This window comes from Electrophorus electricus, chromosome 25 (genome assembly GCF_041902795.1).
Source record: "Electrophorus electricus isolate QZ-2024a chromosome 25, ASM4190279v1, whole genome shotgun sequence".
Classification (NCBI taxonomy): domain Eukaryota; kingdom Metazoa; phylum Chordata; class Actinopteri; order Gymnotiformes; family Gymnotidae; genus Electrophorus; species Electrophorus electricus.
This window is the reverse complement of record NC_137521.1, coordinates 11847501-11874233: the sequence shown is the minus strand read 5'-3', so window position 1 is coordinate 11874233 and position 26733 is coordinate 11847501. Positions and strand designations below refer to the sequence as shown.

General features: G+C 45.9%; 2 protein-coding genes across 5 annotated transcripts in view; one reads left to right on the top strand and one right to left on the bottom strand.

Moving 5' to 3' along the window:
• Nucleotides 1-26733, top strand: part of acbd6 (acyl-CoA binding domain containing 6) — a 36883-nt gene that overhangs the window by 10109 nt on the left and 41 nt on the right. Inside the window, exons 5-8 of one of the 4 annotated variants that reach the window (XM_081707517.1) lie at nt 26-131; nt 3113-3202; nt 15749-15779; nt 26108-26733. The exon at nt 26108-26733 is cut by the window's right edge and continues 41 nt beyond it. In XM_081707517.1, coding sequence (XP_081563643.1) covers nt 26-131; nt 3113-3202; nt 15749-15779; nt 26108-26115 — 235 coding nt within the window. In that variant the 3' untranslated portion in view covers nt 26116-26733. Of the gene's footprint in view, nt 1-25; nt 132-3112; nt 3203-15748; nt 15780-18680; nt 18929-22034; nt 22402-26090 lie in introns of those variants that run through there. The other 3 variants (XM_081707516.1, XM_035521783.2, XM_081707515.1) reach the window with 3 other exon arrangements.
• Nucleotides 26163-26733, bottom strand: part of lhx4 (LIM homeobox 4) — a 20305-nt gene continuing 19734 nt past the window's right edge. Inside the window, exon 6 of the mRNA XM_035521992.2 lies at nt 26163-26733. This exon is cut by the window's right edge and continues 1792 nt beyond it. The gene's annotated coding sequence lies outside the window, so the exon portion shown is untranslated.

Below are 26733 nucleotides of genomic sequence, written 5' to 3'. Positions count from 1 at the left end.
CACATCTTTGTGTGTGTATCTCCAGGGAGGAGGATAAGAACATATTTGACTACTGCAGAGAAAACAACATTGACCAGGTCAGCAAAGCCCTCAGTTCGATGAACGTGGACGTCAACACGAAGGATGAGGAGGTGAGTGGAGGCGAGATGAGAGAGAAATGAAGGACTCACTCCTGCTCTACTGCAGTAACTATTACAGAAGAGCCCTGGTACAAAACGTCTGATAACGTATATGAAACCCAGTCAAATCCAAGTGTTCAGAAAGTGGACGGAGCCGATAACAGAACAGATCCTTCTACAGTTCAGACCCTTCTGGTTGACGAGCAGACAGAGCAGAGCTTAGCTCTGCTGTCTGAGCTCCAGACAACCCTTTTCACTGCTGCAGTTCTCTGGGTGTACCTCTAGAGGGCACTGGTGAAGTTCCACCTTGCTGGTGGTAGGCCTGTGGGTTCGGGCCACACTGTGCCTTTAGCAGGTGCAAGAGCTTTAGGGAGGGTCACTCTAACCAATCACATCCTCCTTCTCACGCAGGTCTGTGTGTGCTCAGAGAGGCTGAGATCTTAAGAGGCTTCTCAACGTTCACAAACGTTGGCTGACATTCAGGACTGTGGTAGTGGACAGAGGGCTAGTTTTGTACTTGATTTGGTTTTAGACTCTGAGATTAGATGTTTTTGGTACTTTGATGTTAGTGTAATATTATGCTGAAAGCAGGTGATTTAATTATTATTCTTATTATTTTCAAAGGTAAGTAAATGTGAAAGAACAGCAGAGAGTGTAAAATCTGTTTGTGTACTTGATGAATGTGGCAGTGTTCCTCACACTGCCCAATCAGACACTCAGACATGCTGGATCATTCATCACACTGCCCAATCAGACACTCAGACATGCTGGATCATTCCTCACACTGCCCAATCAGACACTCAGACATGCTGGATCATTCCTCACACTGCTCAATCAGACACTCAGACATGCTGGATCATTCATCACACTGCCCAATCAGACACTCAGACATGCTGGATCATTCCTCACACTGCCCAATCAGACACTCAGACATGCTGGATCATTCCTCACACTGCTCAATCAGACACTCAGACATGCTGGATCATTCATCACACTGCTCAATCAGACACTCAGACATGCTGGATCATTCCTCACACTGCCCAATCAGACACTCAGACATGCTGGATCATTCCTCACACTGCCCAATCAGACACTCAGACATGCTGGATCATTCCTCACACTGCTCAATCAGACACTCAGACATGCTGGATCATTCCTCACACTGCCCAATCAGACACTCAGACATGCTGGATCATTCCTCACACTGCCCAATCAGACACTCAGACATGCTGGATCATTCCTCACACTGCTCAATCAGACACTCAGATATGCTGGATCACGCCCACCTCTACTCCAAGCCTTTATCGCCTGCTCTGCTTTTGGCCCTCCTCATCTCCTCAAGCTCTATTCCAGTGTGCTATATAACACAGTCTCTCAGTTTGATATTTCAGTCATGTCTGTTCTAATTTGGGCTGAAATGAGCTCTCCGCATGCCCTTTGACCTGACAGGAGGGCAGTGGGGGGCAACTTGTGTCTGCCGAGGCCAAACACATTAACCTAAAGGGGTCGGGCTGCTGGGGTCACTAAGGGTTAAACCCAGAGATGATAATAGATTAGGACACAGTACTCTGAAGTAGTGCTGCTCACCATGGGGTGGTTGGTGGATTGGGTGAGATTTGGAACATCCTGCAGTGTGGTACAGAGCACTTGGAGATGCAGAGTCTCTGCAGCAACCAGCAGCTCCCCATATGCCTCCTTTAAAGTTCACACTGGCCAGCTAATGCCCCTCCTCTCATAGCTAAGAGGACAGGACTGTTGTTAGAGAGGATGCTGGGATTCAAGTGCGGATGTGGGAATGGAAGTGGGAATGTTGGGTTTTGTTTGTGCAGTCGGTTGCAGAATGAAGACAACTGTTATATAGCACCATTCCTAGAGCTGTTAGTATGGTGAAGGCAAAAATTCCTCCAGTGTGGGGGTGGAGCTTGGGCATGGTGGGTGGAGCTAGAGCAAGCCGGGCGGAGGTAGAGCTGGGCTGCTGCGAGGGAGCAGAAATATTCAGCCATGTGTCTGATGAAAAGTTGATGAACAGTCTGAGGGAGCACGCTCCTTAAAAACTGCTCACGCCGCGAGCTCCCAGCTCCCTCATAAATATCAATTTTAACGTTCAGCCACAGTGATCAATATGATTTAAACCATGGAATTCAACTTAAACAGTTTGCTTTATCTAATTGGCCTTCACTGAAAAATGAAGTGGGCTTCAGGGTAGGGCTGTGTGCTGCAGGCAGGAGGGGGCGGGGCTGTTCAGACCCCCATCAATCACGGCTCACCCCGCCCACACTAACCGCCCATTTGTTTCTGGACTGAGCCTGGTCATCCAGGCCCATAATGCCGTTCTCTCTCGCCTGTGAGGCACCCGGAGGAGAACTCATCCTGCCATCACCTCGTTTGGCAGGCCAGCCTGCGAGGCTCTGAGTTATAAATTGTTGTGCATAATTTAATTTTTATGCGGAGGAGAGAAATCTATTGTGAAGTTAACTTTTATAGAGCTGTGCATAACAAAACAGGATAGATGACCATGTGGGAGGTGAAGAGGGAGACGAGGGTTCATTCATTAGAGTGGAGAGAGCAGCAGCAAGGATATTCTCTCTCACACACACACACACACACACACACACACACACACACACACACACACACACACACACACACACACCATCAGCACCAGGCCGTTTTACAGCTAGTTCCTGCTCAACCCACTGAGTCAGAGCTGCATTTGGCTGCCTGAGTGTTGCTCTTACAGCTCAGGACTGAATGAACACTGTTTACAGTGATCTACTGTACTGAATGAACACTGTTTACAGTGATCTACTGTACTGAATGAACACTGTTTACAGTGATCTACTGTACTGAATGAACACTGTTTACAGTGATCTACTGTACTGAATGAACACTGTTCATAGTGATCTACTGTACTGAACGAACACTGATTACAGTGATCTATTGTACCGAATGAACACTGGGTTGTGTTGATGTATGTGCTGTGTGTGTTTCAGGGTCGAGCTTTGCTGCACTGGGCCTGTGACAGAGGACATACAGAACTAGTAACCCTTCTGCTGCACCACAACGCTGACATCAACAGCCAGGTCAGTACATACACTGTTATTACATACACACACACACACACACACACACACACACACACTTTCCAGGACTGCACTGCACTGTGTTCTGGATGGAGATCTCAGATGTTGTTCCTGGGATCTGTTGGGATCAGTTTGGGGATCACAGCCTCTAGTGCTCCGGTTACCACAGGAACCACTGTTGCATTCACCTTCCACATCTCTTCCAGCTCTTTTCTCAGCCCTTGGTATTTATATAAAAAATATCTGTAAATATGGCCCTCTTCTGCTGTTTATCCACCACTACTGTGTCTGTGTGGTTGGTTAGCCAGGAGTATAGAGTGTCTCCTGTGGGACATAAATGTAGGTAGTATAATAAGAAAGCTATTATTATTGTTGTTGTTGTTGTTATTATTATTATTATTATTATTATTATCATAATCATTAGACTAAAGTTTGGGAGACTTCTGCTAACTGTGATTGATTTAATTAGAATTTGAAACAGTGATGCTAATTGTCTGGAATTTTAACATAGTTTACTGTGAAACTGGTATCTGTGGTTGGTATACTGTATTGAGTAACAGTGAAGTGTAGTGTAGTTGGTACAGCCTTTCTTGGGCGGACGGGGGTTCAATCCCTGTCCAGACAAGTGCTCTATGCCATAACAATAAGAGTCTTTGAGCAAGACTCCTAACACTACACTCACCTGCCTCTGTAACAAGACTCCTAACACTACACTCTCCTGCCTCTGTAAAAAGACTCACAACATTACACTCACCTGACTCTGTAACAGGACTCCTAACACTACACTCTCCTGCCTCTGTAAAAAGACTCACAACATTACACTCACCTGCCTCTGTAACAGGACTCCTAACACTACACTCTCCTGCCTCTGTAAAAAGACTCACAACATTACACTCACCTGCCTCTGTAACAGGACTCCTAACACTACACTCACCTGCCCTCTGTCACAAGACTGCTAACACTACACTCTCCTGCCTCTGTAACAAGACTCCTAACAATACACTCACCTGCCTCTGTAACAGGACTCCTAACATAATATATGCATGTGCACACACAGTGCGCCTTCGTACATACGGTGTTGTCCTTCTCTGTCTCCACTGTCTCCCCTCTGTCTCTCTACTATCTCCCCACTGTGTCTCTCCTCTGTCTCTCCACTGTCTCTCTATTCTCTCCCTATTGTCCCCCCTCTGTCTCCTCTACCCCTTACTTGTGGCAGTGATCTCAGGCTTGAAGTCTGCTAGGCCTGAGAGTGTGCTTTAAGATGTGTGAGCGTTCTGGCTACTTGTGGAGAGACCAGCCACACATCCTTGTCCAGTAGGACAAATCAATTGGAATTAATCAGCCAGATTGTTTGCATTATACAGCCCATACAGTCAGAACATTTGCAAATGGCTTTGTGTGTGTGGGAGGGGTCCAGGGCTGGGCTCCCCACTAAGATATCAATGCAGTGCTCTTGTTACATTTGTGCATATAAATCCTCTTCTTGTTTGATTTCGACAAAAATGCAGTGTAATGTTAAATCATACAGAGGTAAAATAATAAAGAGGTCAAATAATACAGAGGTCAAAGATGCAGCTCCATATTTGGCCAGAACTATGACATTTCATGCATTTTTCTGTCCCATATTTTATTAAACTGTCATCTGGAATTTTACATATTCTCATATTGACATAAAAAATGATTAAAGAACATTATTTGTGTTTGATTGGCCCATCTATCAGAAGAATGAAGAACCTGAGTCTAGCAGAAGTCTCACACAGGAAGATTCCTGGGGTTCATGGGGATGTTACTTTGACACACATCAGCTGCAGACACATTGTGCTATGCGCCTTCATGGCAAGGCTGTTCCCTAATGGCAGTGGCCTATCTCAGTAGGGTAATGTGCCCTGCCACACTCCAAAAATGATTCAGAAATTATTTGAGGAACATGGCAGAGTTCAGGGTGTTGACGTGGCCTCCGAATTCTGCTGCTAATGTCTTGGTACCACAGGACTCCTTCAGAGGTTGTGTGGAGTTCATGTGTAGATGGTCAGAGCCTTTTTGGTGGCATGAGGGGCACCAACACAATATTAGGCAGATGGTTTTAATGTTTTGGCTGATAAATGTAATTCTGAACATTTCTTTTTCATCCAAACAATCAGTGAACTCTGAAACAGGGTCTGTGGTATTTATCTGTCTTACTGATCCGATTTTAGCTCAGAGTGACTGACTTTTTTAATTTGCTGATTGGAAAAGGGGGCTGGTACCTTTTGTGCTTTCTATGAATATTGTTTTCAAATTAATCAGCTGATGAGGGCATCTGGGCCCTTAATGGTGTGGTATTTATATAATCCTGGATCAGGGGCCACAGCGGGTAGCACGCTTCCTCCACACTCCCATCAGCCTCTGTAACGCCTGCCAGAACCGCCTAGCTCTGCCCCAGCTTCAGCCCCACGCAACTAATCCAGCGATCACTTACACACTGAGCCTTAGCTGGGCCAGTGGTGGAGTGACATGTTGGGGTTAAGTCGCCCAGTGTGAGCCAGTACACCCAGCTCTTGGAGTGTGTTATGCTGTACTGCTTACCTCTACACTGGCCTCCATGCTATGCAGAGTATGTTTGGTCTGACTGGCCTGGTATAGTAGAGCATGCAGTAGAAGACCTGTATGTTCAGACATTTAGAGAATTGTTATACATCCAGCAATGTTTTAAGCAGTTACACTATGGAGTACAGACTCCCTCTGGTGTACAGACTCCCTCTGGTGTACATTCTCTCTGGTGTACAGACTCACTCTGGTGTACATTCTCTCTGGTGTACATTCTCTCTGGTGTACAGACTCACTCTGGAGTTTTTGGTTTGATGAATGGGCATTTTGGGGTTTGTTTTTCATGTTTAAAATCTAGAAGTTGTTGTAGTGCCTATGAATGCAGGGTTACAACACCCCTCATTACTCTCATACATTTCTATTTCAAACTGGGTTTTGTAGGTTTTTGTATCACACTGGCTTTTGTCACTGAGTTTCATGTCGGGTCAGGTTTCATATCGGTCTGGGTTCAGATCAGGGTTTGGGTCGGTTTTGTTTGCCCCATAGCTCAACACCAGCAGGTAAAGCCCCACACCCCACCCCATGGGGCAAGACAGAGCAGGTTCTGCCCCACACACCACTCCATGGGGCAACACAGGGCAGGTACAGGCCCACACACCACTCCATGGGGCAACACAGGGCAGGTAAAACCCTACTATCTATTGAGGTAAGATTTTGTTCTGTGGTCGTGTGAAGGCCAAGGCTGCACGCTCCACTAGGAAAGTTTCTAAACCTGCCTCCCCAGACACCAAACCACGGCGCAGCTTTAAATAAGCGTTTTATGATTTTGCTGTTGAGTGATTTTGCTGTTGCTGTAACCCTGACAGGAAGGAGAAACAGAGGCAAATCCCAGTAGTGCTGTAGGAAATTAATGAACCCTAACAAAGCCAGTCCCCCCCTAACCCCCAGAGCCAGACTGAGTGACCTCCTGTGTGCTCGCACTTCCAAACCCAGATCCAGGCAAGAGCAGCCGAGCTCAACCAGGTAGATCAATAATGCTGAAAATCAGTCCGCTAGTAGGCTAATATAAATCAGACTGCTAGTAAACTAATACATATCAGACTGCTAGTAGGCTAATACAGATCAGACTGCTAGTGAGCTAATACAGATCAAACTGCTAGTGGGCTAATACAAATTAGACTGCTAGTAGGCTAATACAGATCAGACTGCTAGTAGGCTAATACAGATCAGACTGCTAGTAGGCTAATACAGATCAGACTGCTAGTGAGCTAATACAGATCAGACTGCTAGTGGGCTAATACAGATCAGACTGCTAGTAGGCTTATACAGATCAGAATTCTAGTGAGCTAATACAGATCAGACTGCTAGTGAGCTAATACAGATCAGACTGCTAGTGAGCTAATACATATCAGACTGCTAGTGAGCTAATACAGATCAGACTGCTAGTGGGCTTATACAGATCAGACTGCTAGTGGGCTTATACAGATCAGACTGCTAGTGAGCTAATACATATCAGACCGCTAGTAGGCTAATACAAATCAGACTGCTAGTGAGCTAATACATATCAGACCGCTAGTAGGCTAATACAGATCAGACTGCTAGTGAGCTAATACAGATCAGACTGCTAGTAAACTAGTTCAGATAAGTGTACCTGTGACTGGACTATAAGTAGATCATATATCTAACTTCTCACTGGAATGTGTTGTCATGGTGATGAAGAGCAGTTTCTTCTCAAATGTAGAATTCCTGTAATAAGTGCCTAAAGGCTATGATGAAATTGGAAAAACGTTACGGCTCATGTTTTTGGACAGACTCTCAGTTTGGGTTATGTCACATGTTTCTGGCAGAGTTTCAGTTTGGGTTATGTCACATGTTTTTGGACAGACTCTCAGTTTGGGTTATGTCACATGTTTTTGGACAGACTCTCAGTTTGGGTTATGTCACATGTTTTTGGACAGACTCTCAGTTTGGGTTATGTCACATGTTTTTGGACAGACTCTCAGTTTGGGTTATGTCACATGTTTCTGGCAGAGTTTCAGTTTTGGTTATGTTGCATGTTTCTGCACAGAGTCTCAGTTTGGACAGTTTTATGTTATTCAGCGAGGAGGAGAGAGAGCAGGTGAAGGGAGACGTGGGAAGACACTCATGTGTTCGGGACTGCGCTTCACATCCCTCAGCATATTAGCACATGATTGATGGTGCCATTTTTATACACACGTTAAATACAACATACAGTCAGGAAAACACACACACACACACTGTCCCAGTCTCGGCACTGGTGAGAACAGTCTTACACATTCAGAAACCTCCTCTCCAGCCCCAGTGCTCTGTAACAAATGACCCTGCTCCCAGCGTCATAACAAATCTGCCCTCCAATCCGTCATAACTCTGAGAGGACAGGCATCCACACACACACCCACACACACACATTCTCACCCCACTCCTGAGGAGAAACGTGGGCGACCATGCAGGCCAGGTCTCTCTCTCTCTCTGTGTGTGTGTGTGTGGGGGGGGGGGGGGGGGGGGGGGGGGTGTGTCAGCTGCAGGATGACAGAATGCCACTTGGTGCTGTGTGGGTGTGTGTGTGTGTGTGTGTGTGTGTGTGTGTGTGGGTGTGTGTGGGTGTGTGTGTGTGTGCACGCTTGTGCGCTTGAGCGCATGTGCATGTGTATCAGCTGCAGGATGACAGAATGCCACTTGGTGCTGTGTTTGTGTGTGTGTTTCTGTGTGTGTTTGTCAGACTGCCACTCAGTGAAAAAAGAGCAAATAAGACCTATTTTCATTGATCTATTGTCATTTTAAAAACAGGTAGAAGCGTATTTGTAGGCTACCACATGTTGAATTAATATGTTTCAGTCTGTGTTAAAGATCACTGGCAGCCGATTTTAAAACTCTGTTGTTTGTTATTATCATGTAGACATCCATTAGCTGTGCTACTGGAGTGTGTCGGTGAGTCTTTACAGGAGTGTCTTTACAGGAGTGTTTCAATAAGTGTGTCAGTGAGTGTATAGAGTTTGTGTGGCCTTTATAGGAGTGTGTTGGTGAGTGTGTAGAGTTTGTATGGTGTTTACGGGAGTGTGTCGGTGAGTGTGTAGAGTTTGTGTGGTCTTTATAGGAGTGTGTCGGTGAGTGTGTAGAGTTTGTATGGTGTTTTACGGGAGTGTGTCGGTGAGTGTGTAGAGTTTGTGTGGTCTTTATAGGAGTGTGTCGGTGAGTGTGTAGAGTTTGTATGGTGTTTTACGGGAGTGTGTCGGTGAGTGTGTAGAGTTTGTATGGTGTTTTACGGGAGTGTGTCGGTGAGTGTGTAGAGTTTGTGTGGTCTTTATAGGAGTGTGTCGGTGAGTGTGTAGAGTTTGTATGGTGTTTTACGGGAGTGTGTCGGTGAGTGTGTAGAGTTTGGGTGGTCTTTATAGGAGTGTGTCGGTGAGTGTGTAGAGTTTGGGTGGTCTTTATAGGAGTGTGTCGGTGAGTGTGTAGAGTTTGGGTGGTCTTTATAGGAGTGTGTCGGTGAGTGTGTAGAGTTTGTGTGGTCTTTATAGGAGTGTGTCAGTCCCTGCTGTTCTCCTCCATCTGTTTGACCCTCTCCCTGCCAGCCACTGCACCCAGCATTCAACGGTTTTATTCCTGCTTCTCAAACCGTCTATATAAATACGGCAGAACATTAAAGCTGTCTACAGGACGGGGGGGGGGGGGGGAGAGATAGCGAGATATATATGGAGAGAGGGAGAGAATGGATTAAAGTATTTCCGAGCAGAGCCTGTTTTATTGGTCTGTGCCCGCGCTCTGTTTTAGCTGTGCCGGCAGCATTGATTTTCGTATTAGTGTGGTTTATGCATTCCTTTATTAATTTTATGTATTTGTTTTTAAACTGTGCAGATGATCCTGGGCTTGCTCATGTTAATTCTCTGCCTAAAGTGGAATCACTTAGTGGAGCCTAAAATGTCCCTGGGGATGAGAGAGAGGTGGGGGGTGGAGGGGTGTGAGAGCAGGGGGCAGCCTGCCAGGGGAGTGGGGGAGGGGCCGGGACGGAATGCTGGGGGAGGGGTCGGGGCGGAATGCTGAGGTGGGGGGAGGGGCCGGGGCGGAATGCTGGGGTAGGGGGAGGGGCCAGGAGCGGAATGCTGGGATGGGGGAGGGGCCAGTGGCGGAATCCTGTGGTGGGGGAGGGGCCAGGGGCGGAATGCTGGGTGGGGGGAGGGGCCAGGGGCGGAATGCTGGAGTGGGTTGGTGTGTGTTTTGTTTACATAGACGTTTCCTAAATGCTGAACAGGCACACAGTAATTCGACACACTAGCAGTTAAACTGCAGGAGCACTGTATGCTGCAACCCTTAACCCCAAGGTGTTGTCATGGCAGCACCGTGTCAGTGTGAACATCCATCCTGATACAACCCCAGTTCCAGTTTAAACAATAAAAGCAAAGCCATTGCTCAGTTGATTTCACTAAATTAATAAATCATTCATTCATTCATTCTTTCTACCAGGTTTTAAATAGTACATTTGGCATGTGGAATAAAAGAGTTCTGTCCACATCATGCATTCATTTCCATCCTTAGAAGGGGTATCTGTTCCCACATCAGCACTCAGAGTCCTGAGCAGGTCAGCTGGGGTCAGGTTAGGGTCAGCTCTGACTACAGGTGTGGATCAGTGGGGTGTGACTGTTGTCATCTTATTTAACTGTCATGGTTTCCTGTGAAGGATTAATTGTTTATTTAATCTTTATGGAAGTGTTTCTCATCCAACTGAAGCCTTATTCACACCTAGTATGCTAATGAAATGATATGCTAATGGAATCCTATGCTAATGAGATGTTATGCTAATGGGGGTGCATGCTAATGAAATGTTAGGCTGAGGTAATGCAGCAAGCAGGGGAGAGGCAGTGGAATTTCTCCTGACTGCAGCAGGTACTGGTTGCTTCACTAAGGCAGTACTTTGTCTCCTGGGTTTGATACTGTAACGTAGACCGTGAGATGAGGGTTTAGCGGATTTACTGGAAGATGGCTCGAAACATCCTGAAACATCCTGGAATACTCTGGAACATTCTGGCCATGTCAAGGACACTCTGAAAGTGCGTAATGTGTACAGACAAGCTGGCCCTCACACACTAACTGACAAGGTTAACACACACGCCACACAGAGGTGAAGCAAATTCAATTAGGGCTGGCCACGCCTCCTGATCCTTTTAACACAGCTCCTCCCGTTACACACACACAAATACACTCACATGTATATTCTGTCCCGCATCATAGCCCATGAGTGTGTCTGGGCATGTGTGTGTGCGCACACATGTTTGTGAGAGAGTGCGTCTGCAGGGAGTGTGTGTAGTCTGAATATTGCTGGAGTGGTAGTGTAATAAATGATGCTCGCTGATTAGTGTGGATCTGCATAAGAAGACGACAGACCTCCATCAATCCCCTGCTGTGTGCTGTCTCCCCAAATCACCATTACTTACCCACCTGCCTCATTCCTTTTACTAATCTGTCAGACAGACACATAGACAGAGAGATGGAGCAAGAGAGAGACGTTTGGGGCCAGCAGTGGAGTAAATTCCACTGCACTAGAGCAGAATGTTAATGAGCAAAGGTGCCTTGTGTGTTCCATTTACCCTGTGTGATGTCCAGAGTGGACCATATATGCTGTGTGATGTCCAGAATGGACCATATACCCTATGTGATGTCCAGAATGGACCACATACCCTGGGAGGTGCCAGGCTGGTCTTATATGAAAACAGAAAGCTTTTTCTAGCCTATGGACAGTTGACCCATGACCCATAACCCCAGCTACAGATGTAGTGCAGTACCACTGATGGATGGCCTACACAGATTCACTCACACTTTTTGTTTTCCTCTCTTTCTCTCTCTTTGTGTGTGTGTGTGTGTGTGTGTGTGTGTGTGTGTGTGTGTGTGTGTGTGTGTGTGTGTGAGAGAGAGAGAGAGTGTATATCTGCCTGCTAAAGCTAATTCAATTGGTAAATACTCCAGGGCTTTTGCACGGGACAGAAAGAGACAGAGGAGGAGTGGAATATTGATAGACTCTATAGTGTACACACCCACACACACACACACTGAACTTTCCCCGTACTCTGAGTGTTTTAATCCTGTGCACACTTTGAGATTTCTTTTCACATGATTGTTCTAAAAGGTGCAGTCTACCAACATTGTAGGTCAGTATTCAGTCAGTCACTGTATGCAGTGGCCAGAGTCTGTCCTGGGCAGTGGGCGAGCTCCACTAGTTGTAGGGGGCTTTTCTGCAGTGCGGGGGGGATCTGTGGCAGTGGAGATGTGTTTCTGTGAGGTGTTTAACAGGAGGGTGTGCAGGGCTGGCCGTCCCAAACAGGCAACAATCCAATTATTCCCTGATTCCATCAGACTCATCAGCCTTTACTGGGGAGGAGAAGACCCCCCTGACCCAGCTGGTCTCTCTCTCTTACACACACACACACACACACACACACACACACACACACACATTAGTGTCTTCCTGTAGTTGCTGTTTGTCCCATAGTTTGACCCATTTGTGGGTGCATGCATGTATGTGAGTGGTTTTTGTTTGTGTGAATGCATGTGTGTGTGCGCATTTGTGTTTGTTACATTCATGTGTACATGTGTGTGTACGAGTGTGTGTGTGTGCCTGTGCGTGTGCATGTGTGCATTTGTGTACTGTATGTAAGTGTGTGTGTGTGATTGTGCATGCATCCACGTATATAAGGATGTGTGTGTGCATGTGGAGTGTGTGGGTGTGTATGCATGTGTGTACATGTGTATGTGTGCATACATGTGTGTACCTGTGTGGATGTGTACATGTATTTGTATTATATCCGTGTGTGTGTGTACACATGATTTTTCGTTGCTGCAACCTCAATTACTGAAAGCAGATTAGTGCTACTAAAGTCCTCTGTGTTTAATTATGGCTGTAGATATGTGTTCCCAAACTACTGCTGCTACAGAATGAGACACGCACACACGCAATGCACACACACACACGTGCGCATATCTACACACAAACACACCTACTCGCACTAATTTATCTACTCAGCACCCAAAAAATCATCAGATTAATATGGATTGACAGATTATTACAGTGTTTTTATGGCATAAATCCATTGCTCTTAAAGCAAGTTTTCAAAATCCAAAGCAGAGAGTTTCTAGCAGTGTTATCTTACTGTTTGGGAGAGATCTTGCCCCTTCTGCCCTGGCAGGACTGCTCAAGATTCATGTTCATGGGCTACAGTTCTCAAACAGAGCCAAATGTTACTGATTCGATTAAGATCTGGAGTTTGACTTGACCATTGTAGAATATGCTTGGGATTGTTGAAAGACCTGCTGAAAGATGGTGCTTCTCCCAAGCTCTAGTTTGTTAGCAGACTGAAGCAGGTTGTATCTTTCTGTAATTCAGATGTCCAGTGTCCCCGTTAAGGACAAGCTCCTCCATATCCTTTTGCAGCCAAACCCTTTACTGCCAGGATTTGCCATCATCTGAGGCTTCTTTTCCCCACACATTCTATTACCACTCTGACTCGGAGGTCCGAGGGGCAGCTTGACCCCGGCAGGGTCTGAGTGGTATGACACTTCATTAATAGAGCCAGTATTCAAAATAGCTATTTTTTTTAAAAACGTTTTTGACATTTTGGGAAGAATTCTTTTAGAATACCTTAGCACTAATTAAAACAGGACTACGATCTTTAAGAAACATGAACATTGCCTAACTAATAACAGGGCGGTCAAAGGAAATTCCTGAATTTTGTGACATACAGTAACGATAGTAGAAATGACAGTAAGGGGGGGAAAAACGCAACCCACTGAGAATATCAACAACGTGTCCGATGCTCTGGGGCAGGTGAGCGCCCCTTACTCTAGGGGCCATGGTACGTTATTACGGTTAGCTAACGCTTTCCTGTTCAGTTAGCTAGCTAGCTAGCCACCTCAAGTCCTTCTGGGCTTTAAATGGTCTGTCTTTGAACTCGGCATGTTTTGTTTTCTTTCTTTCTTTTTTTTTCTTTTTTTAAAAATCTCTGATTACATATTACGGTCATTTGATCATTTAGGACAGTAAATATATTCCTTATCGTTTCTTTAACGTACATCTCTCAGAAGCATTAACGGGACTAGTTCGACTGACGTAGATAGTTTAGTTCATGTTCGTGCGCTCTGCTTTATGCTGAGGCCATTACGCTACATTACGCATTACGCTGCAGGCGATTCTCTGATGTTTCAAAGTCTAATTTATATTGCATTTTTTTCAACAGTTGTTGGTTTCTTCAGATACGTGAGTATATGTAAATGGATTATTCAGATATCTGAGTATATGTAGATAGTAAAGTAGATAAGTAAGTGATAATATGTAAATGACAGCAAGTGCAACATGTTCAGACATGATAGAATATTATCAAAAATGAGACAGCCATGTGTCACTAGCTCAGACCATGTTTGACAGCCTTTCGCCTGTCTAAGAATAGACATGCTAACATGACAGAGGATGGCTCTTATTACGGCTGGAGAGAACAGACTGTACTGTACAGATATCCTAAATATTAACCTGTGTCCTAAACATTGCCTTGTTGGCCATCTCACTCAACTGGTGGTTGTCTGTCTCTCTCTCATGCACGCGTTCCAGAACAGATTAACATCTGAGTGAAATGGGCCTGCAGTGTGAGCTGGTACTGCTGTAGCCCTTCTGAGCCGGTACTGCTGTAGCCCATCTGAACTGGTACCGCTGTAGAACTGGTACTGCTGTAGCCCATCTGAACTTGTACCGTTGTAGCCCATCTGAACTGGTACCACTGTAGAACTGGTACCGCTGTAGCCCATCTGAACTGGTACCGCTGCAGAACTGGTACCGTTGTAGCCCATCTGAACTGGTACCACTGTAGAACTGGTACTGCTATAGCCCATCTGCACTGGTACCACTGTAGCCCATCTGAACTGGTAACACTGTAGAACTGGTACTGCTGTAGCCCATCTGAACTGGTACCACTGTAGCCCATCTGAACTGGTACCGTTGTAGAACTGGTACTGCTGTAGCCCATCTGAACTGGTACCGTTGTAGCCCATCTGAACTGGTACCACTGTAGAACTGGTACTACTATAGCCCATCTGCACTGGTACCACTGTAGCCCATCTGAACTGGTACCACTGTAGAACTGGTACTGCTGTAGCCCATCTGAACTGGTACCGCTGTAGAACTGGTACCGCTGTAGCCAATCTGTGAGGCAGGTGCGGGTGAGGTGAGTTTAGTTGTCAGTGGGTACACATACTAATAACTGTGTGTGTATAGTATCCCAGTACTGACCCTGATGCGGCCCTTCCCGTCTTTAACTCTGCCCATCCTGCCTTTAACACTGCCCATCCTGCCTTTAACACTGCCCATCCTGCCTTTAACTCTGCCCATCCTGCCTTTAACCCTGCCCATCCTGCCTTTAACCCTGCCCATCCTGCCTTTAACACTGCCCATCCTGCCTTTAACACTGCCCATCCTGCCTTTAACTCTGCCCAACCTGCCTTTAACTCCGCCCATCCTGCCTTTAACTCTGCCCAACCTGCCTTTAACCCTGCCCATCCTGCCTTTAACTCTGCCCAACCTGCCTTTAACTCTGCCCAACCTGCCTTTAACTCCGCCCAACCTGCCTTTAACTCCGCCCATCCTGCCTTTAACTCTGCCCATACTGCCCTTAACTGCCTTTTTTTCCTGTTGCCAATCAATATTTAATTTATGCTCCTAATCCCTGTGAAGTTGGAGTTACCTGTGGCGTGTTGGTCTGCAAGGTGGGGAAACACTTAAACACGTGTGTTTTATGGGATTTTACGGGGATTTCCATGCTGTCTGGATGTGGTCGAGACCCAACTGAATGGCGGATTATCCACTGTGCTTATTTGTCTCCATGTACCATTGCTGTCTGTGTGTTCGCTCTCTCTCTCTCTCTCTCTCTCTCTCTCTCTCTCACACACACACACACACACACACACACACACACACACACACACTTCCCTGATTGTCATTCGTGTTCTCTTTTCTGCCTCTTACAGGATGATGAAGGCCAGACCCCCCTGCACTATGGTAAGAAGCTGCCATTCTGTTCCTTATGTCACTTCTGGACATATAAGAGTATTGCTTGTATAGAGGGTCAGTGGGGTAATAACCCTTCCCTTTACTTTACAGAGGGGGAGTGGGGTAATAACATTTCCCTTTACTGTATAGAGGGTCAGTGGGGTAATAACCCTTCCCTTTACTTTACAGAGGGGGAGTGGGGTAATAACATTTCCCTTTACTGTATAGAGGGTCAGTGGGGTAATAACCCTCCCCTTTACTGTATAGAGGGTCAGTGGGGTAATAACCCTTCCCTTTACTTTACAGAGGGGGAGTGGGGTAATAACATTTCCCTTTACTGTATAGAGGGTCAGTGGGGTAATAACCCTTCCCTTTACTTTACAGAGGGGGAGTGGGGTAATAACATTTCCCTTTACTGTATAGAGGGTCAGTGGGGTAATAACCCTTCCCTTTACTTTACAGAGGGGGAGTGGGGTAATAACATTTCCCTTTACTGTATAGAGCGTCAGTGGGGTAATAACCCTTCCCTTTACTTTACAGAGGGGGAGTGGGGTAATAACATTTCCCTTTACTGTATAGAGGGTCAGTGGGGTAATAACATTTCCCTTTACTTTACAGAGGGGGAGTGGGGTAATAACATTTCCCTTTACTGTATAGAGGGTCAGTGGGGTAATAACCCTTCCCTTTACTTTACAGAGGGGGAGTGGGGTAATAACATTTCCCTTTACTGTATAGAGGGTCAGTGGGGTAATAACCCTTCCCTTTACTTTACAGAGTTGGAGTGGGGTAATAACATTTCCCTTTACTGTATAGAGGGTCAGTGGGGTAATAACCCTCCCCTTTACTGTATAGAGGGTCAGTGGGTAATAACCCTCCCCTTTACTGTATAGAGGGTCAGTGGGGTAATAACCCTCCCCTTTACTGTATAGAGGGTCAGTGGGGTAATAACCCTCCCCTTTACTGTATAGAGGGTCAGTGGGGTAATAACCCTCCCCTTTACTGTATAGAGGGTCAGTGGGGTAATAACCCTCCCCTTTACTGTATAGAGGGTCAGTGGGGTAATAACCCTCCCCTTTACTGTATAGAGGGTCAGTGGGGTAATAACCCTTCCCTTTACTTTACAGAGGGGGAGTGGGGTAATAACATTTCCCTTTACTGTATAGAGGGTCAGTGGGGTAATAACCCTTCCCTTTACTTTACAGAGTTGGAGTGGGGTAATAACATTTCCCTTTACTGTATAGAGGGTCAGTGGGGTAATAACCCTCCCCTTTACTGTATAGAGGGTCAGTGGGTAATAACCCTCCCCTTTACTGTATAGAGGGTCAGTGGGGTAATAACCCTCCCCTTTACTGTATAGAGGGTCAGTGGGGTAATAACCCTCCCCTTTACTGTATAGAGGGTCAGTGGGGTAATAACCCTCCCCTTTACTGTATAGAGGGTCAGTGGGTAATAACCCTCCCCTTTACTGTATAGAGGGTCAGTGGGGTAATAACCCTTCCCTTTACTTTACAGAGTTGGAGTGGGGTAATAACATTTCCCTTTACTGTATAGAGGGTCAGTGGGGTAATAACCCTCCCCTTTACTGTATAGAGGGTCAGTGGGTAATAACCCTCCCCTTTACTGTATAGAGGGTCAGTGGGGTAATAACCCTCCCCTTTACTGTATAGAGGGTCAGTGGGGTAATAACCCTCCCCTTTACTGTATAGAGGGTCAGTGGGGTAATAACCCTCCCCTTTACTGTATAGAGGGTCAGTGGGGTAATAACCCTCCCCTTTACTGTATAGAGGGTCAGTGGGGTAATAACCCTCCCCTTTACTGTATAGAGGGTCAGTGGGGTAATAACCCTCCCCTTTACTGTATAGAGGGTCAGTGGGTAATAACCCTCCCCTTTACTGTATAGAGGGTCAGTGGGGTAATAACCCTTCCCTTTACTTTACAGAGTTGGAGTGGGGTAATAACATTTCCCTTTACTGTATAGAGGGTCAGTGGGGTAATAACCCTCCCCTTTACTGTATAGAGGGTCAGTGGGTAATAACCCTCCCCTTTACTGTATAGAGGGTCAGTGGGGTAATAACCCTCCCCTTTACTGTATAGAGGGTCAGTGGGGTAATAACCCTCCCCTTTACTGTATAGAGGGTCAGTGGGGTAATAACCCTCCCCTTTACTGTATAGAGGGTCAGTGGGGTAATAACCCTCCCCTTTACTGTATAGAGGGTCAGTGGGGTAATAACCCTCCCCTTTACTGTATAGAGGGTCAGTGGGGTAATAACCCTCCCCTTTACTGTATAGAGGGTCAGTGGGGTAATAACCCTCCCCTTTACTGTATAGAGGGTCAGTAGGGTAATAACCCTCCCCTTTACTGTATAGAGGGTCAGTAGTAATAACTCTTCCGGTTACCATCATAGCAGATCTAAGACAGTTCGTGTCCAGCAGGCCAGAGATTCATACACACCTCCTTTTATGCATCTCTCTCCCCCTCTCTCTGTTTCTCTCTCTCTCCCTCTCTCTGTTTCTCTCTCTCTCCCTCTCTCTGTTTCTCTCTGTCTCCCTCTCTCTGTTTCTCTCTCTCTCCCTCTCTCTGTTTCTCTCTCTCTCCCTCTCTCTGTTTCTCTCTCTCTCTCCCTCTCTCTTTTTCTCTCTCTCTCCCTCTCTCTTTTTCTCTCTGTCTCCCTCTCTCTGTTTCTCTCTCTCTCCCTCTCTCTGTTTCTCTCTCTCTCCCTCTCTCTGTTTCTCTCTGTCTCCCTCTCTCTGTTTCTCTCTCTCCCTCTCTCTGTTTCTCTCTGTCTCCCTCTCTTTGTTTCTCTTGCTCTCTCCCTCTTTCTCTCCATTCCTCTCTTTCTCCTCTGTCTCTCTTTTTCCGTGCACCTGTTCCATCTCTTTCTCCCATTTTCTCTCTCGTTATTCCATCAGGTGAATTTCATCCATCATTGTCTCTTTTATCCCTGTGTGTGTGTGTGTGTGTGTGTGTGTGTGTGTGTGTGTGTGTGTGTGTGATGGGGGGTGGATTTGAATAGAGTGTGTAATCATCACTAGTTGTCCCAAAGGAAATCAACCCAGTTCCTGTGTCATGTGACCATACACGTGGGCGGGCTCCATGTCCTCTGAGCCCTTGCTGTGTGTGTGGGTGTGTGTGGGTGTGAGTACCATCTGGAAGCTTTGGCAGGGTGATCACCATGACCCCCTTGAGGGGACACTAAAATAATGATTTTTTTGGGGGGGGGGGGGGGGGGGTAGCAAAAATGCCTAATAAACATAAGAGATAAAGTGTGTGAAATGAAGAGTGTAGAATAAAAATGTGTTCTCACCTCTGAGCTGGAGGGCCTCCACCATGCCACACGATTCAAGAAGGTTTACTGCATCCAATAAATCCCTCTGGCCCATAGAACTCCCCTGAGAACCACACACACACACACACACACACACACACACACACACACACACACACACACACACACAGAGTTTGAGGCCTCACTGCACAAATAGGTTTTCATATATCGTCACATGAATTCACCTTTTGTTTTGTGACGTTGACGTTGTTTACATCTTTGCCTTTATCCTGCTGTCATCTCCCATGAGCCCTGTTCAGACCGGACTAGAGTGGAGTTTGTAATGGAACATTTTACACGTCTCCTCAAAGATGAAAGTGTTTGTTACTACAGGACAAGCCTGGATGTTTAAGGAACTTAGGAACTCCGTAACGCGTCAAACGCATCTCTGTGGCTACAGACGGCACGTTAACACACCTGTGGGAGATCCCTTTCTCATCCATGTTAGTTGAAAGACTCTTCAAACGCGTCCATTTGAACATTTGGTGATTCAGGAGGGTTTCTGGTGAGTCCTCGTGCTAGGAGACTCAAGATGTCTAGAATCAGGGGAAGCATGCTAGGTAATCGTGCAGATTTATGTCCAGATGGGACTGAACTGATCCGTCAAGCACAGAGATTGTACCGGTGGTTTGGTGTCTAATTTTCTCCAGGGAGAAAAACACAAACTTGGCTGATTTGGACAAAAAGAAAATCACAGAAGCAGTAAATGATGAAATGACCTCAGGATCCATGTAACGTCACACACACACTTCATCACCGTGAGGACACATACAAACCTCATCACCGTGAGGACACACCCACCCCTCTTTACCATGGGGACACACTCACCCCTCATCACTGTGAAGACACACACACACACACACACACCCCTCATCACCGTGAAGACACACACACACACAAACACCCCTCATCACCGTGAGGACACACTTACCCCTCATCACTGTGAAGACACACACACACACACACACCCCTCATCACCATGAAGGCACACACACACACACACAAACACCCCTCATCACCGTGAGGACACACACACCCCTCATCACCGTGAGGACACACACACCCCTCATCACCGTGAGGACACACACACACCCCTCATCACCGTGAGGACACACACACACACACCCCTCATCACCGTGAGGACACACACACACACCTCATCACCGTGAGGACACACTCATCCATTTCCTCATTCCTCCATTTCCTCATGTTCTCTGTCTTTCTGTCTCCCGCTATTTATTTTCGCACTCGCGCTCTCACTGTCTCTCTCTCTCTCTCTCTCTCCCTCCCCTGTCTCTCTCTCTCTCTCTCTCTCTCTCTCTCTCTCTCTCCCTCCCCTGTCTCTCTCTCTCTCTCTCTCTCTCTCTCTCTCCCTCCCCTGTCTCTCTCTCTCTCTCTCTCTCCCTCCCCTGTCTCTCTCTCTCTCTCTCTCTCTCTCTCTCTCTCTCTCTCCCTCCCCTGTCTCTCTCTCTCTCTCTCTCCCTCCCCTGTCTCTCTCTCTCTCTCTCTCTCCTGTCTCTCTCTCTCTCTCCTGTCTCTCTCTCTCCCTGTCTCTCTCTCTCTCTCTCTCTCCTGTCTCTCTCTCTCTCCCGTCTCTCTCTCTCTCTCTCCTGTCTCTCTCTCTCTCCCGTCTCTCTCTCTCTCTCTCCTGTCTCTCTCTCTCTCTCTCTCTCCTGTCTCTCTCTCTCTCCCTGTCTCTCTCTCTCTCTCTCTCTCCCTGTCTCTCTCTCTCTCTCTCTCCCCTGTCTCTCTCTCTCTCTCTCTCTCCCCTGTCGCTCTCTCTCTCTCTCTCTCTCTCCCGTCTCTCTCTCTCTCTCTCTCTCTCTCTCTCTCTCCGTCTCTCTCTCTCTCTCTCTCTCTCTCTCTCTCTCTCTCTCTCTCTCGTCTCTCTCTCTGTCTCTCTCTCTCTCTCTCTCTCTCTCTCCTGTCTCTCTCTCTTTTTCAGGTCTGAGGTTAAAAGCTGCTCTTGTCAGTCAGCGTTTCTCCAGCCTCTGGAGACTGAGAGCGAGAGGGCGTTTTGCTCTCGTTTTAGGGAGAGTGAGTGATTGACACTGGCATGTAAAAGCTCTCTGGAGTCTTCTGCATTAGCTAAGGAGGCTCCACTAACCGGGTTAAGGAGAGACACAACCACCTGCCACAACCACCCCCCACACCCACCAACCAAGTACCCACAACCACCCCCAATAACCGGGCACAAATCCACATCACAAGCCTCCCCCCCGCAACCCCCTCACAATCACTCCCAGCTCTGCCAATCACCAGTACATGCAGGTCCCCACTGCTCACGTGCGCCTGCATACGCTCGTCCTTTTCATAGGTCATGTAAGATGGCAGCCAGAGGGGGAGGAAAGTTTTTGCGCCTGTCTTTGAGTGACTGACCCATATAGCACTAGACAGGCTTCTGAGCATCAAACGCCGCTGTCTATGGTTCTTCACAAACTGGTGTGTACATGGACTGGTGTATAAGTTGACCGGTTTGTACGCGGACTGGTGTAAACTGCCCCTATGTTTTGGGCAGCGTGTTCACACCAGTAGTGTACTTATACTGTTCATTACTCTATAAATCTGACTTTGTGTGAAAAGTAATGTGGGTGTACGAGTTCTGAATGTATCTGATCTCATCTCACGTTGCAGTCTCTCTCCCTCTCTCAATCTGTTTATCTGTTTCTCTCTTCTTTTCTTTCATTCGCTCTCCTTCTTTCTCTCTTTTTTCATTTTCATTTAGAATGCTATATTAGCATTGTGATAATAGTTTTGCCAAAGCAATAGAACAGTAAAGCAAGCATATTATTTAACATTAACAATGAAAGCATTTTAAAATTAAATTTAATTACTTTATATTAATAAACCAATCTCTCTCTCTCTCTCTCTCTGTGTGTCTGTTTCACTCTCTGTCTCCCTGTCTGTTTCTCTCTGCCTGTCTCTCTCTCTGTGCTAGCTTCCGCCTGTGAGTTTGCAGAGATAGTGGAGGTGCTTCTCAAGGCTGGTGCAGACCCCTCCATTAAGGATGGCGAGGGTTCCCTCCCCGAGGAGGTGACAGAGTCCAGTAGCATCTCATCTCTCCTGCGTCAGTACTCTGCTCCTAAAGGCTAAAGCAGCTCCCCCAGTGGCTCTGTGGAGAGCCAGAGTCCAGCACCATCTCAGAGCAGCTGTCCCTACTGTCACATCCCTCCAGCCGCACTACACAGCTGGACGGAGCAGTTCTTCTTTCTGACTGTCAGAGGTGTTCAGGAAATGAACCCAGAGAATTCTGTAAAATCAAATACTGTCTAAATGTTTTGAGCATTAAAGATGTGTTGAAATGAGTTCTTCATGAAAGAACCTACTGTTTGCGCTCCAATAATGGTTATGATTAGGGATATAGAGGTAAGGGCTATAGGGGTGAGGGTATAGGGGTGAGGGTGTAAGGGTGAGGGTATAGGGGTTAGGGTATAGAGGTGAGGGTATAGGGGTTAGGGTATAGAGGTGAGGGTATAGGGGTTAGGGTATAGAGGTGAGGGTATAGAGGTGAGGCTATAGGGGTGAGGGTATAGGGGTGAGGGTATAGGGGTTAGGGTATAGAGGTGAGGCTATAGGGGTGAGGGTATAGGGGTTAGGGTATAGAGGTGAGGGTATAGGGGTTAGGGTATAGGGGTGAGGGTGTAGGGGTGAGGGTATGGAGGTAAGGGCTATAGGGGTGAGGGTATAGAGGTGAGGGTATAGAGGTGAGGGTATAGAGGTGAGGGTATAGAGGTGAGGGTATAGGGGTTAGGGTATAGGGGTGAGGGTGTAGGGGTGAGGGTATGGAGGTAAGGGCTATAGGGGTGAGGGTGTAAGGGTGAGGGTATAGAGGTTAGGGTATAGGGGTTAGGGTATAGAGGTGAGGGTGTAGGGGTGAGGGTGTAGGGGTTACAGTTATCTGGGTTAGGATTAGTGTTCAGAGTAGGCTTAAGAATTTCAGCTGCAGGTTCCTTTGTCCTGTGGGTAGTAGTGCAGAAGGGTTTAGGAGTTAGGCTTAGTGTTAGGGTTTAGGAGTTAGGTTTAGTGTTAGGGTTTAGGCTGACTCTGTAGCAGTGACCACTCTGACTTGTTTCTTTTAAGTCTTGAGCTGCTCTGTTTGGCTGTGAACTGCAAGTTTGTCAAGGTAAAAACCTAATCAGACTCCTTTATTTCAAAGCTCTATATGTTATGAACAGTTGTGTTATTGTTCTTCCTATTAAAACAATGGAATCTCAAAATTGTTAGTCTTTTGTAGTTCGTCCTTTAGGTTTTTGAGGTTTGTGCTTGTGCATGTAAATATTAGTATTTTGCTTGTTGGGTCTAATGCAGGAATGTTTGTCCAAGATCAAAGACAAGGTCAGGATCACATGTGTCATACACAAGTGACTCAGCTGTAACAGAACTACCATTAGGACTGGACAAGTCTAGGGGGTTGGAGCTGCTTGTGGGATGTACTCATGTTCTGTACAGTACGTTTAAGGTGTTCAGAGTCACAGCGCAGGAGATCTCACCCTTACACAAACAGGCTCACTTACGCTAGGGATGCACTGATATTTCAGCCACTGTGTAATGTGTATTGGCCAATTAAAATATGTTTCAAGTTTTCCACATTGTTGGTGTGTTTGAGACTCATCTTAAAATGGACTCCACTCATTTTTTGTTGATTGATTGACACAGTACTCCACAATGACAAAACCAAAACTGGAATATTTTGTAAATTCATTAAAAATAAGACACTGAAATATGCAGTTTCTATAAGTAATCAGAACATTCACTCAGTACTTGGTTTCAGCACCCGGGTGGGGAGCAGGTGGGATATGGTGTTAATGATAGCTGAGTACAGTTGAGTATAGTTGAGCACAGTTGAGTATAGTTGAGCACAGCTGAGTATAGTTGAGTATAGTTGAGCACAGTTGAGTATAGTTGAGCACAGCTGAGTACAGTTGAGCACAGCTGAGTATAGTTGAGCACAGCTGAGTACAGTTGAGCACAGCTGAGTACAGCAGTCTCACAGCAGCTGCTTTCCAGTTTGTCCTCTCTAGCTGCAGTTCACACACTAATCCCACTACTCTTCTGTTATGTGTCACTGAGCATCACCTTCTCCTCTGAGCTCCTCTAAGCTCCTCTAATCTCATCTGAGCTCCTCTAAACTCCTCTAAACACATCTGAACTCCTCTGAGCTCCTCTAATCTCATCTGAACTCCTCTGAACTCCTTTAATCTCATGTGAACTCCTCTAAACTCCTCTAATCTCTAAACTCCTCTAATCTCCTCTGAACTCCTCTGAACTCCTCTAAACCCCTAAGAGGATGTGTAATAGTCCTGTGCCACACCCTTCTCTGGGCCAATGTTGGAGAGATGAAACTAGCAGGAAGTCACTTTACTGCAGGTGTAGCACACCGCACACCCTGAATTACAGCGGCCGCAGACCAAAGGTATTAAGCGTGTAATGCAACTGGGTTTCTCTACCATGTCCAGCTCTGCTGGAGAGATCTCTCATCATGGCATGCAAGATTTTAGACTAAATGCCTATTTACATGTTAATTTATTCCTTCCCACCCAGGAGGACGGCAAATCGTTGGCTTCAGGAAGTTTGTAATAAAAGCCCCCAGATCGATGATAATGGCATTTGTGTTTGTGTTTGTCATCTTTGCAAAAGCAAGCATGCAGGAATTTGCTCAGATTTATCCCTATCCCAGAGCTGTAAGTGGCCTGTAAATTACCCTGACTGTCTCTGTGGTGGTTTGTCTTTGTACACCAGTACTATTAAAGTCTGGACATTAATGACCATGGCCTCTCCGATCAATGACCGAGTGCAACCGGCGTGATTCTGCGTCTCGTTTTAATGCATGCGTTTGTGGTTATTTATGTGGGTGTTGGTGTTTATTTATGCATGTATTTGTAGTTATTTATGCATGTTTTAGTGTTTGTTTATTTGTGTTTATGGTTTTTGTGCTTGGCTGCCTTTTTGTGTGTGTGCTTCTGGCATGTTTAATTTTTCGTTTGTAGTTTTGTTTTACGGCTCTTTCCTGGAACCTCCTCCTGTTGGTCAGCTGCGTGTTTCTCTCTGTGTGTACATTCACTGTGTTCCAGCTCACAAATTCCTGGAGGGCAGTTTAGAGATGTTTAGTTCAATGTTCCAGTGTTTTCTGGTTTCTTTTTTAATCATTAATATTATTGTTGTTCTAGTGATGTATATACTGGTGCTGTATATACTGGTCCTGTTGTTTTGCATGATCTCTGGTGTGTGAGATGTATTTATTGTAATTAGCTTGGCTGTGTGGTGTTTGGCTATATGGTGGTTGTTTGGCTGTGTGGTGATTGGCTGTGAGGTGTTTGTGTGTTGTGTGATTGGCTGTGTGGTGACTGGCTGTGATGTTTGATTGATTGTGGTGATTGGCTGTGTGGTGTTTGGCTATGTGTTGCTTGATTGGCTGTGTGTGTTTGTGTGGTGATTGGCTGTCTGGTGTCTGGCTGTGTGTGTTGGCTGTGTGGTGATTGTGTATTGTTTGAATGGCTGTGTGGTGATTGTGTATTGTTTGAATGGCTGTGTGGTGTTTGTGTGTTGTGTGATTGGCTGTGTGGTGATTGGCTATGTGTTGCTTGATTGGCTGTGTGCATTTGACTGTGTGGTGATTAGCTGTGTGGTGTTTTATTGGCTATGTGTTTGATTGGCTGTGTGGTGATTGGCTGTTTCGTATTTGACTATGTGGTGTTTGGCTGCTTGGTGATTGGCTCTGTGGTCTTTGGCTGTGTGGCGATTGGCTGTGTGTTGTTTGAGCCCTGTTCTGCCCTTAATTTGTCCCCTTTCTGTGAAACAAAAGTGAGCGGTGTGGTCTAACTTCTCTTGCTGTTGGATGTTAACAGTAATTAGGCAAAATAACACATACATATTGCTTTACTGATAATGCTATTGCTGTTCTATTCACTTAAACAGTTTTGATTTAAATGTGATCATATTAAATTGTATCTATTTATTTCAAATTACCCGATGATATGGTGGTTATCTGTTTCAGTTCTTTCTTTTCTTCAGTTCACTAATGATGAGCTCAGCGAGGGGTGTTGAGAGACCAGACCAGCACAGGATCTCAAAATCTCCACGGTTTATTTTCTCCTTACACATCTGACTACACCAGTCACGGCGTGGCACAGAAAGGCTACAGGAATAGAATTTGTTTCTTTTTCAAAGACACGTGGCAATAAACAGCTCATAAATCAAGAGTGCCAACACTTTCTGAAACTGTACAAAATTTACAATATTTAAAACTGAAGCTTAGAGGCAACCAATGAAATTTTTAATCTTATTTACGTAATGTTTGCTGTTTTTGTTGTTTGATCTTGTTGACTAATTTTTCTCCAGATGCTTTTTTTTAAATATTTTTCCACAAGCTGTGATTTTAAAATATAATTAAATGCTCATAAACAAGAGGTTTCCCTTGTGAATAATGTTTCATTCATTTTTTAACTTCTTTCTGTATTATCACATTATTCTGTCTCTAAATGACATGTTTTCGTGAGAGCCACGTTCATTCTGGAGAGTTATGTACATGCCCGGTGTACTCTCAGTTCAGCAATGGTACAGTGACACAGTCAAATGGCATGTGCATCTGTAAAAGTGAGTGTTTGCAATCTAACACTGTTCTACACTGAGTGTTTGCA